The 19,926-nt window shown below is 49.6% G+C and overlaps 1 protein-coding gene and 1 long non-coding RNA gene across 3 annotated transcripts in view; both read left to right on the forward strand.

Moving 5' to 3' along the window:
- The window catches only part of LOC310691278, a 125,658-nt gene that overhangs the window by 92,529 nt on the left and 13,203 nt on the right, over positions 1-19,926 (forward strand). The gene's annotated exons all lie outside the window — the stretch shown is intronic.
- The window catches only part of SGSM1 (small G protein signaling modulator 1), an 88,198-nt gene that overhangs the window by 55,069 nt on the left and 13,203 nt on the right, over positions 1-19,926 (forward strand). For both annotated transcript variants that reach the window (XR_014518420.1, XM_083470911.1), the window contains exons 13-24: positions 1,406-1,544; positions 2,548-2,612; positions 3,864-4,009; positions 4,164-4,292; positions 7,027-7,209; positions 7,674-7,745; positions 9,766-10,359; positions 13,926-14,050; positions 14,965-15,047; positions 16,205-16,314; positions 17,552-17,648; positions 18,092-18,259. Coding sequence is in view for 1 of the 2 variants with exons in the window: in XM_083470911.1 (XP_083327037.1) it covers positions 1,406-1,544; positions 2,548-2,612; positions 3,864-4,009; positions 4,164-4,292; positions 7,027-7,209; positions 7,674-7,745; positions 9,766-10,359; positions 13,926-14,050; positions 14,965-15,047; positions 16,205-16,314; positions 17,552-17,648; positions 18,092-18,259 (1,911 nt within the window). In the remaining variant the exon portion in view is untranslated. The remainder of the gene's footprint in view (positions 1-1,405; positions 1,545-2,547; positions 2,613-3,863; positions 4,010-4,163; positions 4,293-7,026; positions 7,210-7,673; positions 7,746-9,765; positions 10,360-13,925; positions 14,051-14,964; positions 15,048-16,204; positions 16,315-17,551; positions 17,649-18,091; positions 18,260-19,926) is intronic.

The raw sequence follows: 19,926 nt of genomic DNA on the forward strand, positions 1-19,926 counted from the left end.
TTCTGCCTAGGGCCCTCACCCCCTTCTTTTGAATTAGGGGGTGATTTATGGGCACAGCAGGCAAGGGCAGTGTTCCCCATTTCCTTGGGGCAACAAGGGAGGCTGCCTACTCCCATAACAGCCTCTTAATTACCCCGTGTGGGTCGGAGAGATGGTATTGTCAGCCATCTTCCAATGCGCCCCTAGTGGCCCCCCTATCTACTTGCACTTTGATGTGCTTTTGAACTGCTAGGTTGGCAGGAGCAGGGACCGAGCAACGGGAGCTCACCCCGTCATGGGGATTCGAACCGCCAACCTTCTGATCAGCAAGCCCTAGGCTCTGTGGTTTAACCCACAGCGCCACCTGCATCCCTTATATAGATAAATAGAGGGTTTTAAAAGAGGATTGGACAAATTCATGGAGAATAAGGCTATCAATGGCTTCTAGCCCTTGAACTCTAGTTTTTGAACTCTGAACAGCATCCTCTGTGCTCAGCCCAGCTCCTGCTTTACCTACACATCCAGAGGAGGTAAAAGCTGTGGCTAAAAATACCTGAGACTTGGCCAGCTCCAGAGAATGCTTCTGAGGCTGCCTAGAGACAAGCAAAAGCCCAGGCATCTCTGCTGTCCTACTATGTATGGAGGACCCAAGAAAGTTAAAGGCTGGGTGAGAGGATCCTGTTTTCCTGCCTCAGCTCATCCGGATGACCCTGTCTCACTGGTGGGGGTGGGGGCTTTCCAGAGGACTCCCCTCCACTCCAAACATCTTGGATGGAACCATTCTTCCCAGCAATAGAGCTCTTGATTCTTTTCCCTTTCATCACAGGAAAAGGGACCCTGCAAACACCAGAGGCAAGGTTTCTCTCTCCTCTGGCCGCAGGGTTCCCAGTTCCCTTGAGGCACACAGTCCCTTGCAAATGACCCCAAGTCAGTCAGCAAGGAATAGGAGGTGCACAGCTTGATGGCTGAGCACCTGGGCTGCATGCAAGGGGTCCCTGGTTCAATCTCCAGCACCTCGGGGGGGGGGGCTGGGAAAGTATCACTGCCTGAGACTGCTGCCATTCAGTGCTGACAGTACTAGCTAGATGGGCTGGGTACAAGGCAGCTTCCCTTGTGCTCCCTGCAAATTCATGCATTTTCCTTGGAGACTGAGGTGGTTATCTTGAGAAAAGCCTCCTTAGGTGCCACCTTTGGTTGTGCCAATGAGCCCAGTTTGTGGATGCTGGTGCAGTTGACCTTTGCGCTCTTTTTAATTGAAAGCCTTCCTGTGATTGGGTGAAGATCTTGCAATTGGTTTAATCGATGTAGCCCTCCAAATATTGTGTGTCTGATTTTTCCCATCTAGCTTTCCCTCTCTCTCTGCTCCTGGGGTAAGCTGCTTCAAACCTTATGCTGATGTTGTGCTATTCTCTTTCTGCATTTCTAGCCCCGCAGGATCTGGTCGACACCCAGGCGAGCACCCTCCCTTCCATGTGGCAGCCGGGCACCCGCAAGTCCTCCTGCTCATCCTGCTCTCAGAGCGGATCCACGGAGAGTGGCCCCTCCAATGGCTGCAACCATGAAAGGCAAGGCGACAGAGGCTGGCTTGGGGGTGAGACGGGGTTGCTCTCTGCCAGGGAGCCCAGGTGGCCTCACAGAGGCAAAAGGGCTGACTTGAGGGCTGGCGGGGTGAGGTCTGGAAGGACAGTTAAAGCACATGACTCTCCCCAGAGAATCCTGGGAGCTGTAGTTCAGGAACATAGGGAGTCAGACCCATCTAGGGCAGTACTGTCCACACCAACTGGCAGAGGCTCTCTGGGCTCTGTAGTCCTGACTAGAGAGGCAGTTGGGGATTGGCTCTTGGAGCTTCTTTGTGCAAGGCAGATGCTCTGCCTGTGAGCTACAACCCTTCTCTCTCAAGGGCTACTAGCCACGAGGGCTGTACTCTGTCTCCACGGCCGGAGGCCATCCTGCTTCGGTAGAGCAGTTGCTGGAAACCTCAGGAGGGGAGGGAGCTCTTGAGCTCAAATCCTGCTTCAGCGTTTCTCAGCATCTGGGTGGCCACGGTGAGACCAGGCTGTTGGGCTAGAGGGGCCATTGGCCTCATGCAGCAGGATCTCTTTGTGTTCTTAATTCCCAGCACCCTTAACAAACTACAGCTCCCATGATTCTTTGGGGGGAGGCTCTCACTGTACGGTGTGGCTCAGCCCACAGCCAGGTGCAGTAGCACATACATTCTTCATTATTATTAGCATTTTGAGTTTTATTGTGTTATTATCTTGTGTTATTATTATGCTATTTTGTATAATGCCTTTTATAGACTGGGGGCTCTGGGCATGAGTTTATGGAACTAAGGGGGCAGGAGCCTGGAAAAGTTCAGGAACCCCTGTGTAGGATGCTTTTAAATTGCTTTTAATCTTGTGAGTCACTAAGGAGGGAAATGGTATGCTTTGAATGGCAGCTAGTGTGTTTTTGAAAAGTACATCTTGAAAAATGGGATTATTGCTTGTGGTGTATGCATTTGCAAGAATCCATGCTCTGCTTCCTTACAGGACTGTAGCTATACCCCCCTTCCCTCTCTCTTCCCAGGGCTCCTCTGAAGCTGCTGTGTGATAACATGAAGTACCAGATACTATCTCGAGCGTTTTATGGCTGTGAGTTTTCACTTCATCCCATTTTTAGTCACCACTTGGGAGCCAGGGGAACAGCCTGCTTAACCCTTCCCCCACCATTTCTTTGAAATTTGCTCCCCACCCCCACCCCCCCGTCTGCTGCATTTCCTGATGAAAAAGCATTTGGGGGCAGGAGATGGAATTACGATTTTGGGTATAGAAATAACCATGGAGGAGAAAGGGTTAAGCAGCCTTTTCTGTCTTCTGCTGCTTTTCATTTTAAAAGGTGATGACAAAGAAGTACTTTTATATCCCCTATAGCACTGTGGCCTTGCAATTAAGTGTGATGTGGAGTTTGCCCCAGTATTGTGAACTGAAGGGCAGAACTACCTTGGTTCTACCACTGTGACACCAAAACTGCAAGAATATTTTGTTTATCCCAGACTTCCCCTGGCTCTTAAGCCAAAAAGACTTGCAGCTCAATAAAGAGCAAGATGATCTTGGCCGTCAGGATTATGATCTATCAGACATGGCATTAGAGGAAAGAGATGGGAAGGGAGAAGGAAAAATCAAAGTCTGGCACCGGTTCTTAAAAGTGACAAAGTTCTTAATAAGGAACAGCTGGGATAGAATTGGTGCAGGTAGCCTGTGGAATGGCTGCCAGTTGGTGATGGTTGATGGAGGCAGCTGGCCTCTCATCCCCTTACCAGGGGACTAGCTCTGCTTCCCTTCTCTCCCTCTGCCATCAGTCCATAGCAGATGTTTGGAACTACAACTCCATCACCCCAGTGAGCATGGTCATTTGGACTACAGCGCATTGAATCGTAGAATAGTCGAGGTGAAAGGGACCACCGGGCTCATCTAGTCCAACCCCTTGCAAGGCAGGAATGTTTTGCTCAACATGGGGCTTGAACTGCGGCCTTGACACAGTTGGGGTGACTGGGATTTGCAGCTTAGAGCGCCTGGAGGGCACCCAGCTTGGGCAGGGTGGTTGATAGTTCAGATTTTCTTTCCTCTAAGTGACAGCATGGGTCAGTGGACATGGAATCGCAGAACTGTAGAGTTGGAAGGGGACTGAAGGGGCTCCCTGGGTCCTGACATGGTCCTGCAGTCCCTCCTCCAAGTCAGGCGGGTGGTGGGGGTCCTTCTTGTGCCAGTATTGCCCCTCCCTGGGGGAGGAATCGGCAGTGGTGCTTTAGCCGCCTCCCCTACCTGCCCTTCCCACTGTTGAGGGCTGGTCTCTCTGGGATTGCCCTCTGTGCAGCCTCTTTCTCTCTGCTTTCCATGGCTTAGGGCTGGCCTACTGCCGGCACCTCTCCACGGTGAGAACCCACCTCTCGGCGCTGGTGAACCACGACATTGTGTCACCCAGCGTGCCCTGCAGCGCCAGCCAGGGGCTGACCGCTGAGGTCTGGGAGATGTTCCTGCAAGACAGTACGGTAAGGGGGACCCCCAATTCGCCCTGGCCAGCCCTGGGGCACAGTCGTCTCTGGCCCGGCTTTTGAAGGTGGATGGTTGAGGGCTGGCGGGGGGGGGGAGGAAAAGTCATTTTCTCTTTACTTGGCCTCAGTTTTCAGTGAACTTTCCCCACAGAGCTATGAGGAGAAAGAGCTTTTGCGGCTAGTCTACTTCGGAGGGGTCCAGCACAAGATCCGGAAAGCAGTCTGGCCTTTCCTGCTGGGACATTACCGGTTTGGGATGTCAGAATCTGAGAGAAAGCAGGTGAGATAAGTAAAATTACTCATCAGTATGCCATGAAGTCTGCAGTGCTTGCATTACTGAATCTGTATTTAAATGCTAAACAAGACGGAACGATTAGTGGATAAACCACTAATTGGATTTCTCTTAGTGGCAGAGCACATGTGGTTACAGTCACATTCTGGAAGGGCTTAAAAGGTACAGAATTGAACGCATGGTACAAAAGAGGGTGAATCATTGCCTAAACGGCCTTGGCCCAGTATACCTGAAGGAGCGTCTCCACCCCCATCGTTCTGCCCGGACATTGAGGTCCAGCTCCGAGGACCTTCTGGTGGTTCCCTCGCTGCGAGAAGCCAAGTTACAGGGAACCAGGCAGAGGGCCTTATCGGTGGTGGCGCCCGCCCTGTGGAATGCCCTCCCATCAGCTGTCAAGGAAATTAACAACTATCTGATGTTTAGAAGACATCTGAAGGCAGCCCTGTTTAGGGAAGTTTTTAATGTGTGACATTTTAATGTACTTTTAATCTTTGTTGGAAGCTGCCCAGAGTGGCTTGGGAAACCCAGGCAGATGGGCGGGATATTATTATTATTATTATTATTATTATTATTATTATTATTATTATTATTATTATTATTATTATTATTATTATTGCCTTATGGAAAAATTGACCCACACATGAAGAGGAAGAGGAGCACAAAGACACCTTTGCTGACCTCTTCCTGACAAGAGGAAGGGAGCACAAAGACACCTTTGCAGGAGAATGGCGGAGCTTCATTCCATTAAAAAATTCTCCAGAAAACCAAAAGTTTATACTAACTAGTGGATGACTTAATAAGAATGTGTTTTATAGATATACGTACCTCTTTGCTGCTATTTTAGTATTATTTGGGGCTGATTAAAACTTCCATTTGCTCTCTTTGCATAAGTCCTGCCTCAAAAATTGACTTTGCCCGGTGAAAGAGGGCTCCATTTTTCTGCCTCATACTCAGGGCACTTTAGAGCTGGGGTTGGCACGTTCCTTACCATTGCAAAGTGGCTGAGGGTGTGGTGGGTGCATTTTTCTTTCAGCAAAGCATTTCTCTGGTGCTCCTCAGCCTTGCTGCCTGCCCCCACTTCCTGATCTGAAAATGCAGTGCATGGTTAAACTATGGAACTTGTTTCCCCAGGAGGCAGAGAGGTCTACAGACCTTTAAAAGAGGACTCATGGAAAAGAGAGCTATGGGCGGCTCTCAGTGGCTCTGCTCTGCCTCCACAGTCAGAGGCAGCAAAGCTTCTGAATCCCAGTTGCCAGAAACCACAGGGGGGGAAAGGCTGCTCTACTGCTTGAGCCCTGCTTGTGGGCTTCTCACTGGGGCGTCTGAGTGGCCCCTGTGAGGCTGGACTAGGTGGTCCCTTTTGCCTTATCCAGCAGTCTGTTGTGTTCCCTCCTGATCTCTTCCCCATGGGCTTTCATTGAAACTTGGGCACGCAGGAAGTCAGCAGAGCCCAGACCACTGGGTGGATGATTTTAGACTGAGAGAAAGGACTTCCAGAACTACTCCTTGGCCACCTTAAAAATAAGGCAGGCAGGACAAAATCCTGCACCCACTCATGAGAAGCTCACTGAAAATTTCTTGATAATATTCAAATTAATTGATGGCAAATGATTTTGCGGGATGGGGGGATTGAGGAAGAGCCGTGGATCAGTGGATCCGGTTCAAACTCTGTAGAAAGTGGTCAGGCCTGGCATTGCTCTGTGCTGTGCAGTCTAAGGTATCACACTGCTGAAGGCAGCGCTGCGAGTGGTTTAAGGTTCTGGATTTAGGCTCCAATCTCTCCGGAGGCATGGGTTCAAATTCCCCTGCTGCCAAGTGTTCTTTTCCCTTGCTATCCTTTTCAAACTATCTGCACCACTTATCCTCTCTTGTGTGAGAGGCAGTGTGCTTTAGTGGTTAGAGTGTCAGACAAGGACCTTGGGAGACCAGGATTCAAATCCCCACTCGGCCACGAAGCTCACGGAGTGGCTGCCTTCTTGCAAGCTAACCTCCCTCACAGGAGTAGATAGGTAGCCGTGTTGGTCTGCCATAGTCAAAATAAAAAATTCCTTCCAGTAGCACCTTAAAGACCAACTAAGTTAGTTCTTGGTATGAGCTTTCGTGTGCATGCACACTTCTTCAGATACACTGAAACAGAAGTTGCCAGATCCTTCTATATAGTGAGAAGGTGGGGAGGGCCCCTCCCCACCTTCTCACTATATAGAAGGATCTGGCAACTTCTGTTTCAGTGTATCTGAAGAAGTGTGCATGCACACGAAAGCTCATACCAAGAACTAACTTAGTTGGTCTTTAAGGTGCTACTGGAAGGAATTTTTTATTCTCCCTCACAGGGTAGCTGCGGGGATTAAATGAAGAGGGAGGGGAACCATGCTTGTTGTTTTTTTTTATTACATCTATATACCATCTTTTTCTTCCAAGAAGCTCAAGGTACATGGTTCTCCCCCTCCTCATTTAATCCCCACAACAACCCGGGGGGTAAGTTAGGCTGAGAGGCAGTGACTGACTCCAAGGTCACCCAGGGAGCTTCATGGCTGAGCGGGGATTCGAATCCTGGTCTCCCAGGTTCTAGTCTGACACTCTGACCATTCTGCCACTTTTGAGCTACTTGGAGGAAAAGGTGAGACATAAATCCAGCAAACAAATAAATGAAACTGGGTTCAGTTCTGCTCCAGGGTGCTGTGGGGGGTGCACGGGCCTCTCCCAGCTTCTCTCTTGGCTTCAGGTCGACAGCCAGACTCGCGCCTGCTATGAGCAAACCATGGCAGAGTGGCTGGGCTGCGAGGCGATTGTCCGACAACGGGAGAAAGAGTCTCACGCGGCCGCCCTGGCCAAGTGCTCCTCAGGGGCCAGCCTGGACTCCCACATGGAACACATGATGCACCGAGATTCGACCATCAGCAACGATGTAAGTGTGTGTGGGGGGAATCAAGGTCCATTGGAACTGAGTCAGTTCCCAGATGGCTTCAGAATGAGTAAAAATAATTTAAATCTCTCAATTTCTCCCCTCCCCTGCGCCCTTTCCTGCAGCCCTCCCTGGAGCATGTTCGCCATATCCGCCCCCTACATTGAAGGCACTAGGATACCACTTGGAACAGCCATGGCCTCCTCCATAGAATCCTGGGAGCTGTAGTTGGTTCAGGGTTATGAGAGGAGAGTCTCCCTAGTCCCCCCCCCCAACTGATTGTTAAAGCACCTTGTGAGTGGAAGGGGGCAGACAATTTAAAAAGAGGGGACACTGTTGGTTCTTGCCCCCCCCTCAAGCTGGCCTCCTCCCGTGATTCCTGGCATCAGCGCATTCTGCCCCCACTGCAGACACCTTGACTTGTCCCCCTGGCCTGGTTCTCCCATGCGCCTCCTCTCTTCCCACAGTCTTCCCAGAGCGGCAGTTCCGGCCCACAGAACCTGACACGGCTTCAGAGCGACTCCAGTGGCAGTACCCAGGTGAGGTGTCCAGCCTGTTGGATCCTCGGGGGGGGGGCACTCCAAATTCTGAGCTGCTGTGCAAGCCTGAGAGACAGCACTGTGTAATGGTTAGAGTGTTGGCTAAGGACCTGGGGAACCAAAGTTCAAATCTCCACTCAGCCATGCAGCTCACAGGGTGGCCTTGGCTGCCAGTCACTGCCTTCTCCCAGCCTAGCCTACCTCACAGGGTTGTTGTGGGGACTGAAGGAGGATGGGGGAGAAGCACATACACCAAATTGAGCTCCGTGGAGGAAAGGACAGGATAAAAATGTGATTGTATGTTTTTAATAGATTGTCTAGATAGATGGATCGTTTTAATTCTATTAATGCTACCTTGTTTTTTAATCACTGTTCCCCCCTTCATGTTTTCAGTTGTTCTTATTTTACCTGTAAGTTACCTGGAGTGCAGTTCAATTCTCAGTGGTCTCCCCAGCCGACGGGTCTCAGGAGCAGGCTGGGAAAGACCCCCAAGGCAGAGGTTCAGGAGAGGCCCTGGTGAAGCTGGGTGGGCCAGTGGTCAGATCTGGCAGGTAGATAAAGTTTGCTGTAGATCAGCGGTCCCCAAACTTTTGGGGTCCACTGCCCCCTGGGCTCCATCATTCCATCTCGAGAGAGAGCATTGTTCAGAACTGCTTTTGGCCTGGCCCACTACAGTAAGAAAGATAACAACACAACAACTAATTGCACCTTTATTCAGAATCCAATTTAAACTATTTAGTTTAATTAATTCAAGAAAACTGATTAACTTGAGCCAGTAATACCAGCTTTTCAAAGTCTGATAGTCATTTATACCTTCAGTGCCCCCTGCTTCCCCCTAGGTAATCCCACCCCTCGGGGTGCTACCACCCACTTCGGAACACAGCTTCAGATCTTTGCAGAATGCAGTCTCTTACTAAACATTTAACTATTTACTACTGTTACATAAGCATTTTTTATTTTATTTTTTTGCTATAATAAATTAATCTCTGTTTTATGACTCACTGTAAAATATCTACCTATCTTTATAAACTCATTTTGGTATTTGTGTGGTGCCTTTCAGGGCTAGGCAGCCCACTCAATTCACACACAATTTTCACAGTAACGATCAAAATTTACATAACAAAAAATCAGCAGTGAAATGATAAAATAGGGCAGAAAAATTGTTGCAGCATTTTAAAATTACACTTAAAAGCTTAGACCAGCCTTGAATGAATTGGATAAAAGCAGTTACAGATAGGTAGCCATGTTGGTCTGCCATAGTCAAAATAAAAAAATTCCTTCCAGTAGCACCTTAAAGACCAACTAAGTTAGTTCTTGGTATGAGCTTTCGTGTGCATGCACACGAAAGCTCATACCAAGAACTAACTTAGTTGGTCTTTAAGGTGCTACTGGAAGGAATTTTTTTATTTTGGATAAAAGCAGGTTTGAAAAGAGAGATCTTCAGAGCCAGTTCAGAAACCGTCAGAGGGGCCAAGTGCAGTTCCAAGGTGGGGGACCCACCACTGCAAAGGACCTGCCTCACTAGACTGGTGCACCTTCCTGATGGGAACCTCTACAGCCAGTCTTAAGAGCCAGGCAGCTTTGTGTGGGTGCTGGCAATCCTTGGAATAACCTGGCTCCAAGCAGTTTGTGGCTTTCAAGATGGCAGCCAGCACTTTGAATTGGGCTGGCAACCAATCTGGAATCTGAATTATATGCTGTGATCACTTGGCCAGAAAAAGCAACAGAGCATTTTGCACTGGCTGAGGCTCCTCGGTGGACTCAGCTATACAGCTGCAAATAAAACATTTTAAAATGTGTTGTAAAGTGCAATATACAAATGTGACTCTAGATGGCGACAGTGAGCTATGCAAAGTTCGATGTATTTTTCAAAACTTTTAACAAAGCTTTTTCACAGCATTTTTTATACGTGTGTAGATTCCACCAATATCTTGAAAGGCAGCTCCATGCAGAGGCCATTGCAGTAGTCAGACAATCTGATCCATTCCTGTTCTCTTTTGGCCTCTCCTTCTTTGCCCAGGTGTTTGAGTCGGTCGATGAGGTAGAACAGCCCGAGGCAGATGCCAAACCTGAAGAGGGCAAACGGCCCAAACTCTCCAACGGGATGATCCCTGACGGCGCCTCCTCCCCCGACCCTTGCTATCCCTCTTCCCAGAACTTTTTGGTCACCTCCCCATGCTCAGAGCAGATCTTCAGCACCGAGGACAGTGTGGTGGAGACCGCAAAAGCCACGGTGTGCCACTCTGCCCAGACGAGCATGGCTGTCGGCCAGGGACCTCTCAGTACCCTTGTGGGTGGCACACAAACAGGGGAAGGTTTGCAGGGCCAGGACAGCCTGGAGGAGCTCCCCACCACCAGCAGCTTAGAGGAGTTTATCCTCATGGGCAAGGAGCACCCTGATAAAGAGGGGGCACCTCTGTCTATAGTGGATGTGACAGGCAGCTGGCCAGACCACAGTGTGGGGCAGCAGAACTCCATGGGGAGTGAAGATGACCTCTCAGAAGAGCCAGAGATGGAGAGCCTGTACCCGCAGCTGGATTCACACTCCCTGGCTGTCACTGACTTGACCATTAGCGAAGTCTCGCCTGTCTCCTCGTCGGGGGTCACCTACTCTGTGAGTGTGTGTCAGGGTCCCTGGTTCCTCCTGATCTTTGGGAACGGTATTTTGTTTTGCTTTAAAACCCAAAAGGAGCAAACATTTTAGGCAGGGTGAAATTTTTGCTTTGATTGCACTAGAGCATTTATCTATTCACTTGCTAACTGTTACTAACTACTACAGTGGTACCTCTGGTTATGTACTTAATTCGTTCCGGAGGTCCATTCTTAACCTGAAACTAACCTGAAGCACCACTTTAGCTAATGGGGCCTCCCACTGCCACCACACCGCCGGAGCACGATTTCTGTTCTCATCCTGAAGCAAAGTTCTTAATCCGAGGTAATATTTCTGGGTTAGCAGAGTCTGTAACCTGAAGCATATGTAACCAGAAGCGTATGTAACCCAAGGTACCACTGTACTGCTAATTTACTTGCTAGCTACTACTAATGTACTACAGCCTTGCCTTTCTGGCAGTGTTCTCAAAACAGTTTAGTTTTTTAAATGATGGCCCACAGTTCTTATTGGTGTTAAAATTTCTATACTGCCCTTCTTCTGAGGTTCACAGGATGGTTTACAATATTAAAAATACCCAGTTTGTTTTGGGTTCCACACACCAAGCAGGCCACACGCTGGATTTGATTTTTGCTGTGGGTATAGATGTGATCATGTCCTCACTTGTGGAAGTGCCATGGTCTGAAAGCCAGGATTGACTCCCTCCTCCCTCCCGGGTGGCGAGCCTATTTGGGCTCACCTGTGAAGGCTGATGGATCCTGATGGATTTCGTCAAGCCTTGCGGGACCCTGCTTCCCCTGGCGGCTCACTAGATGAGCTTGTCGAGAACTGGAATAACCAGCTCTTGGCGGTCACCAATGAGATCACACCTAAGCGCCCTCTGCGACCCCGCCGAAACCGGACCCCCTGGCTTACCGAGGAGCTCCGGGAAATGAAGCGGGACCTCAGACGGCTAGAGCAAGTATGGCGGCGTGCTCGCACCGGAGCCTCAAGAACATCTTATAGGACGTTTATGAAAGCCTATGAGATGGCAGTGAAAATGTATAGAAGTTTTACTTCTCAGCTTCCATTGCTTCCGCTAGTCTCGCTCAGCGCAACTTTTTAGAATAATTAGGTCTTTAACAACCCTAGAGGAACAGCCAAATTTAAATACGAATTTGACCCATAGCTGTGAGGCATTTGCGAGCTTTTTTGCGGAGAAAGTCTTGCTGCTCTGCCGTGACCTCCCTGCCAGTTTGGATACAGTAACAGAACTGGAGGCCCCTCGACTCTCCTTGGGTCCAGTATTGGACCACTTCGATCGGATACTCCCTGCCAATGTAGACAGATTCCTCCGAGCTGGAAGGCCCACCACTTGCCCCCTTGACCCATGCCCGTCTTGGCTGATTAGAGCATGTGCAGACGAGGTGTGGGCCCCCCTGGGTGAGATCATCAATCAGTCCTTTGGCACGGGGACTTTACCAGGGGAGTTGAAGGAAGCAGTGTTGCATCCGCTCTTAAAGAAAACATCCTTAGATCCTTTAGATCTATCCAATTACCACCTGGTTTCGAATCTTCCGTACCTGGGTAAGGTGATTGAGAGAGCGATTGCCAAACAGCTTGGTAGGTTTCTGGATGAAACATCGGCTTTGGATCCATTCCAGTCGGGCTTCCGCCCTGGTTACGGGACCGAGACGCCTTTGGTCGCCCTAACAGATGATCTCCGTAGACAGCTGGATCGAGGCGGGTCGGGACTGCTGATTCTTTTAGATCTGTCAGCAGCCTTCAACATGGTCGATCACGAACTTTTGTACCACTGCCTTGCCGACATGGAGATTCAGGGCACAGTCCGACAATGGCTGCGCTCCTTTATCGCAGGTTGGGGACAGAGGATAGCACTAACGAGGGAGCTACCGTGGCACTCCTTGGTGTGTGGCGTGCCACAGGGTGCAATCCTTTCCCCGATACTTTTCAATATCTTTATGTGCCCCCTTGCCCAGATTGTCTGGTGCTTTGGGCTGGGTTGTCATCAATATGCTGATGACACCCAGCTTTATCTGTTGATGGTCGGCCGCCCTGACTCGGCCCCAGACACACTGACCAGATGCTTGGAAGCTGTGGCTGGATGGCTGCGTGGGAGCCGGTTGAAGTTAAATCCTTCCAAGACAGAGGTCCTCTGTCTGGGTCAGGATGACATGGGGTTGGGGCGCCAACTCCCATCTTTTGCGGGGGCTCAATTAGTGCCAGCGCCTTCTGTCAAGAGCTTGGGTGTAACGTTCGATGTCTCCCTTTCCATGGAGGTGCAGGTTGCAGCCACAGCAAAGGTGGCATTTTTCCATCTTCGCCATATTAAGCAGTTGGTCCCTTACCTTTCTTGCCCTGATCTGGCCACAGTGATCCATGCAGTGGTCACCTCCAGGGTTGATTATTGTAACTCGCTCTATGCGGGGCTGCCCTTGAAGCTGACCCAGAAACTCCAGTGGGTGCAGAATGCCGTGGCGAGGCTCCTTACAGGGTCCTTGCCGTGGGATCACATTCATCCAGTGCTTTACCAACTGCACTGGCTCCCGGTGGAGTATAGGGTCAGGTTTAAAGTGCTGGTTTTGACCTTTAAAGCCCTGTGTGGCCTAGGACCCACATACCTACGGGACCGCCTCTCCTGGTATGCCCCGTGGAGGACCTTAAGGTCCACAAATGACAACACTTTGGAGGTCGCAAGGTGGTTAGATTGGTCTCAACTAGGGCCAGGGCCTTTTCAGTACTGGCCCCAACTTGGTGGAATGCTCTGTCACAAGAGATTAGGGCCCTGTGGGACTTGACATCTTTCCGCAGGGCCTGCAAGACAGAGCTGTTCTGCCTGGCCTTTGGTTTGGACTTAGTCTGACCCTTATGTTTCCGTCCCCTTATGGTTTTGATCTATGGGCTACTATTAAAATGAGGCTGCATTTTAAATTGTATTTTAACATGTATTTTAAATTGGTTGGTTTTTTCCTTCCCCGACGTTTTTATTGTGATTTTACTGGTGTTAGCTGCCCTGAACCCATCTCTGGCTGGAGAGGGCGGGGTATAAATAAAAAAATATTATTATTAATAAATATCATACTAACAAAGTCAATACCCCCCAGTTTTAAGGCCAGAGATTATGGGATAGATTGAGAGGAAGTAATCATATTTTAGTCCCATTGACATCAATGGGGTGTTAAAATTGATTTACCAATGCCAGGATATCTGTGTCATCAACAGCTCAGTTTTGAGTTTGTGTGAATAGTTTTGTAAATAACAAAACTATCACCACATGTACTTTTCTACATTTCATTCCTTTATTGCCCCATTTGAGGCAGGACTGGCCCACCTGTGAGGCAAGGTGAGGCAACTGCCTCGGGCAGCAGGACCCGCCTGTCATTTTGCTGTGATCCCTGCACTGCAGGGCGTTGCACCAGATGGCCCTCTGGGTCCCTTCTAACTCTGCAATTCTATGACTTTTAAAACCAGCTGTTAAGTTTGTGGCGTGGACAGGCCCTTGCATGTACCTTAGCAGAAGTTGTGCTGAAAGTTAACTGGGCTGTGTTTCCTTGCCCTTTCTGCTTCCGCAGCCAGAGCTGCTTGACATGTACACTGTGAACCTGCACCGCATTGAGAAGGATGTCCAGAGGTGCGACCGGAACTACTGGTATTTCTCACCAGCCAACCTGGAGAAGCTGCGCAACATCATGTGCAGGTAGCTGCCCAGTGGGATGGGGGCGGGAACTGGCTGTGTCGTTCCTTCAGGCGACTCTGTCACTCTTTGGGCCAGGAACTGTGGGACCAGAGGATGCTTGGCGCAAGGAGCAGCCCATGCACTGACCACAGAGGGCCCTTTGCAGGCTGAGCGAAGGCTGGAACCCCGGCCCTTCCCGTCAAAATAAAGTGAGATTCCAGTCCTCATAATTCAGAATAAAGGATCTCCCTTGTACCACGTCAGGCCATTGGCACACCCAGCTTAGTACTGGTTATAGGAAGCTGGTTATCCCACAGACCCAGTGAAACCTCAGCTTATTAAACAGAGGATTTGTCACTGATTGATTTATTAAGCTAGCATTTTTAGAGGGGAACCAACCACCCCCAGAGGCTATTTGGGGCTTTGAGATGATGCATTTCTGCATTGCAGCAGACCCCCCCCCCCCAGTCTTAGAAGATGCATTCTGCATTCCCTGTCTGGCTGGTGCCTCTTCTAAGACAGCACATGCCATCTTAAAAAAAAGAAAAGAATCTGGGTGGTTTAATCAATGACACCATTTTCGTTGATCAAATTGCTTTTGTTTGTTTAAAATTATTTATTGATTAATTGGTTTAATCAGCTGTGGGTTCATTACCTATGGGTTAATTAGCAGTGATCCCTGCATTGCAAGCGCTTGGACTAGGTGACCCTTGGGTCTCTTCCAGCTCTATGATTGTATGGTCAAATGTTGCAATCCTCCTATCCGAAAGCAAAATGAACTGGCAGCTGAAATATAGGTCTGCAGACATGCATGGTTTAGGGGAGGGACACAGGTTTGGGATGTTTCCACACAGATTCTGCTCCTTTTTTCTGCTGGGTCTGCTGCTGCTTTGCAGGACCTCTGTCACCTCACCCAGCCTCCTGTCTCTCTGCAGCTACGTCTGGCACCACATTGACATTGGCTATGTCCAGGGGATGTGTGACTTGCTGGCTCCTTTGCTTGTGATTCTGGATGATGGTGAGTTCTCTCTATTTGCCACTATGCCAGCCTTAACAGTCTGGGGAATTCTGGCTCTGATGGATCCCTTCGCTGGACTATTCATTTATTGGTTCATTTATAACATTTTTGCCCTGACTCTATGGTGCAAAAGCACCATTCATGATAGTTTACAGACAGAATGGACTACTGGGGAGGTGATGGGCTCTCCTTTGTTGGAGGTTTTTAAACACAGATTGGATGGCCTCTGTCAGGGACTCTTTAGCTATGATTCCTGCACTCCTTGGGGTCACTTCTGACTCTACAGTTCTGTGATTCTATGAAATTACAATTTCATAAAAGGACCCAATGGAATAAGTCCACCAACCAAGGAAACAGGATCAGCAAATGTAAAAACATGATCACCCATGCCCAAGGAGAGCCTGCTTGAATGAAATGGCTCTGAGCAACTGATGTGGGCTTCTCATAGGCACCTGCTTGTTCACTGTGAGAACAGAATGGTGGGCTAGATGGGCCTGTTGGTCTGATCCAACTCTTCATGTGCAGGAGGGGGCCAAGTGCACTTCCCAAGGCAAGGTGCTCTGTAGGTACTGTCGCTGTGAAAAGACTCCCCCACTCTCTCATCCCACTCAGATGTGCTTCCATTGTGGGTGGGAGATTGTAGAATTTGGGCCTCACCCTCTTGCACCTCTCCAAATCCAGATGAGACAGGCTTGCCCACTCATGTTTCACAGCTTGAAGCAGGGACATGTCTGGTGTTTAAAAAAACAAATTCAGAGCCAGCTCCATGGCACATGGGAGGTAGCTGGAACATCAGGATGCAGAAAGCTCTGATGTGTGCTGATCCCCAAAGATCCACATGACTGTCAGACCAATGTGAACAGCCTAATTGGTGTGGCTTCCAGGCCATGGCTGGAATGTGGGGCTGCAGTTGGAGGAGGAGTATCCTGCACAGGAGAAGAAGTAGCACTTTTGTGATTTTCCCCAAGCCAGGATGTGTAAAACTCTCACCTGGACATGCATGCCTTTGGCAGCCAACACACAGAGAGCTCCTGGTTGTGTCCTTGGGTGGCCTGGGTCCTCTTCCTTCTGGGCAAAAGCAGGTGAGAGCCAGGTCTACAGGGCACTGATTCCCCTGTTCTCTCTCTCTCTCACCCCCCTGCCCCGCCCTTGTTCAGAGGCCATTGCCTTCAGTTGTTTCACAGAGCTTATGAAGCGGATGAACCAGAACTTCCCCCATGGAGGCGCCATGGACACCCACTTTGCCAACATGAGATCCCTCATCCAGGTAAAGAACAGGAACTCTTCCAGTTCACCCTTTCCACGGAGTGTTCACCATGATCTGCTTGTCAGAGGCTTATGCAGAGGTTAGATCAGTGGTTCCCAAATTAGGAGGCAACCTCCCACCCATCTGGCCTAGGGAATCCCCCACTAACAGAGCCTCCATCTTATCTGGATTGAGCTTCAGTTTGTTGACTCTCATCCAGTCCATGACTGAGGCAAGACACTGGTCCAGCACTTCCACTGCCTCACCTGCAGATGTAATGGAGAAGTAGAGTTGTGTGTCGTCAGCATACTCCATAATGCCGGAAAACCCAACTCAGTAGTTTCACCTTCCCATTAGTCATTCATTTACTCCACACTTTCCAGTGCATTTTCACACAGCTTTCTAAACCAGAAAATTCCATAACATGAAATTGTTGGGCCACGCTGACAGCTCATTTTCTGACTTCTACAGTGTCTCACGTCCGTCTTTGGATAGACACTTCTTCACAGTCTCTCCATCGCTTTCTGTTGTTTGCTTCCTGCATCCACATGAGCCCTACTGTTAGTTTTAGACCGCACAGGTGGTCTTCTGAAATTGTATGGCCTCTGTGTTTGCTTTATTCCATTTTCCTGAGCCATCTCTTGCCACATGTCCAGTGCATGTGCATTTTAACTGCAACATTTCCTCCCATATCCATAAATTTGGATCTTTGCTGTATCCTATTTTTAGTTTTTCTGGCTTTTAAAAATATTCCTAACTTTGCACATTCCATGGCATGTTGAACACTTTCAAATCCAAGGAACTATTTTCATTTTTCACTATGAAGCTCTTCTTAGTCTACTTTAATTATGCAAACCTCAATTTGCACTGGAATCCCACCCTTGGTTACCGTTTGGGGTGATAAGCTCCTTGGTTTTTGCCTTGGGGCCTTAAGGAGGGGTGCCATTCCCTCCACATACACACCCCTGGAAAGAACCCAGTGCCTTTAATCAGTAGAAATTCAGTTGCTGAAAGCTCATCTCAGAGACACATTCTGCCTGCTGTTAGGCACAATACCTGTGCAAGGAAAAGAAAGGGTGGCAGTGTTGCTTAGGTTCTCTGCTTAATACTTCCATGTCCTGTGAAGCTCTTTGAAAAGAGGTCAAGGGAGTATTGAGCACCTTGCTGCATGTAGGATGTGGGGGTTTTGTGGCGGGGGGGGGGGCAAATGTGGTTTTCTTGCAGAAACAAGATCCTGAAGCTTTTGCTTTTCTGGTAGATTTTAGACTCTGAGCTGTTTGAGCTGATGCATCAAAATGGCGATTACACGCATTTTTACTTCTGCTACCGCTGGTTTCTCCTGGATTTTAAGCGAGGTGCGTTGGGGGAATGGGGTCTGCATCTGCATTTTGACTTAAACACATCTTTTAACACTAGCTGGAGCAGCATGAGTTGCCCTGATAGCATCCTGAGGACAGGAGTTGGGAGAAGGTAAAATATAATTGCCCTTCTTTGTTCCTCCCCCCCAATTTTTTTCCTGGTGTCCTCTTTGATGTTTGCTGCACAACGCTGTTTGCTGCAGAGAATTCTGGGATGGGGGTCACCTCTGCATTTTAGGGTTGCCATATTTTAAAGAGCAAAAAAGAGGACACATTTGCTGACTTCTACTTTTAACTATGGATCATTATGATGACTCTCATTTTACATACCCATGAAAAAGAGAACGTGTCCTGGAAAAAGAGGGCATATGACAACCCTAGCTTTGGTCGCTTCAGATGGCTTCAATGACTGTTCTTTTTTTGTTCCTGTTTTCTAACAGAGCTAGTTTACAATGATGTCTTCTCTGTCTGGGAAACGATCTGGGCAGCAGCACAGATCTCCTCGTCTCATTATGTCCTCTTCATTGCTCTTGCCTTGGTGGAGGTTTATCGGGACATCATCCTGGAGAACAACATGGACTTCACGGATATCATCAAGTTCTTCAACGGTACAGATTGTAATGGGCTGGGGCTGAAGTTGAGGACACTTTTCTGTCCCAAATGACTGCACTGCAAAATCTGTGCCCCTCAGGAATAGGCACCAAGCCAGCCTCCAGGAGTCCTGAGCCAGGGACTTTGAGGTTGAGCTGCCTTCTGAACTCTGTGCAGGCAGAGAGAAATGTTGGCTTGTTCTCTGCTGCACTGCAGTACCACCACCAATGCAGCCCAAAAGGTACTTGTCAGGGGTTTAGGAGCAGAGGCACGGGCAAGGGAGGAAACAGAGAGCGAAGGGGAGGAGGCAGAAGAAAAGATGAGTGATGACGACGACCCGAGATCTCCTAGTCTTTCCAGTGAATCAGAGGATTCACAGAAAGGAGCACCAGTGGCCAGGGCAAGGGGGGAGTCTAGGGGGGCACCCCAGGAAGATAGAGCCAGAGGGGACTCAGGGGGGAGCAGCTGGAAATCGGGACCAGCGTCACCGCCAGGAAGCAGGGAAGAGGAAGGGAGCCAGGGGGGAAGCGCTGGCAGCTCACCACAGGAGGGAGGGCATGAGTCAGGAGTGGCCACACCTCCATCGGGGAGCGAAGAAACGGTTAAGAGGAAAGTGGAAGGTTGGGCGCGCGCGCCAAGTTCAAATGCAGAGGAAGGCGGCGCAGTAAGCAGCCCCGAAAGGGAGCCAGGTCCTAAAGCCCGGCGCAAGGAGGCAGGAGGGTCCGGGTCAGCGTCAGAAGAATCCCGGAAGGAAGAAGCCCCGGGGGGTAGAGGGACCCAGAGGAGGACAGTCAGGCGGAAAAGGTGGAGCAAGGCTAGGATATTAAGTTGGTGCACACGGGGCGGAGACTCAGACGGAGCTTCGCCGATCTAGCTACTAGACGTAGAGTTGCGCGCAGCAGCGTGAGAATGGAAACTGTAATTCAATAAAGACTTTTACTTAATGATCGCTGGCTAGCGTGATCCTCTGTGAGCTAGGATCTTCAAGCAGCTCTGACAGTAAGCTCCGTCTCCCGATTGTGGGCATCTACAGCCTCGAGGAGGGGAGAGAAACAGGTGCCTACTAGCGAGCTCACGAACGGCAGACGACATGACGGCTGAGCAGCAGATAGAGGAACTCAGAAAAGCAGTGGCACAACTGAATGCCGAGGCTCTCGCATCCAGGAAGAGAGAGGAGGAGGCAGCTGCCGCCTGCAGGGATCTCCAGGTCAGGTTAGACGTGCTGACAAAGCAGACACCCCGGCAGGAGGGAATTGGGTTGGCGAGACGAACAGGCGGGCTGGTCTCTCACTTCGATGGGAACCTGCAACAGTATCCCAACTTTAGAGCGGACGTACTGTGCGCACTGCAACTGCTGCATAAAGACTTTAGAGATGAGCAAGAGAGAGTGGGATTCATCATGTCCCATTTGCATGGGGATGCTAAAGCATGGCTACGCAATTTATGGAGAGATAAGGATCCGGCGCTCCAGAATGCAGATGCCTTTATTAAAGCGATGGATGGGTGTTTTTTATCAAGTATTGACGTGGATCTTGCACGGAAGGAGGTGCATGGGCTGAGACAAGGGCGGGCCAGCGTCAGGCAGTATCATGCCCGCTTTTTCGCCTTGGTCAGTGCCCTGGAATGGGACAGAGATTCGGCTCCTGTAAGAGACCTCTTTTGGGAGGGGCTGCACAACTCGATT

The sequence above is a fragment of the Podarcis liolepis genome, assembly GCF_965112155.1.
Source record: "Podarcis liolepis genome assembly, chromosome: 13".
NCBI classification, from domain to species: domain Eukaryota; kingdom Metazoa; phylum Chordata; class Lepidosauria; order Squamata; family Lacertidae; genus Podarcis; species Podarcis liolepis.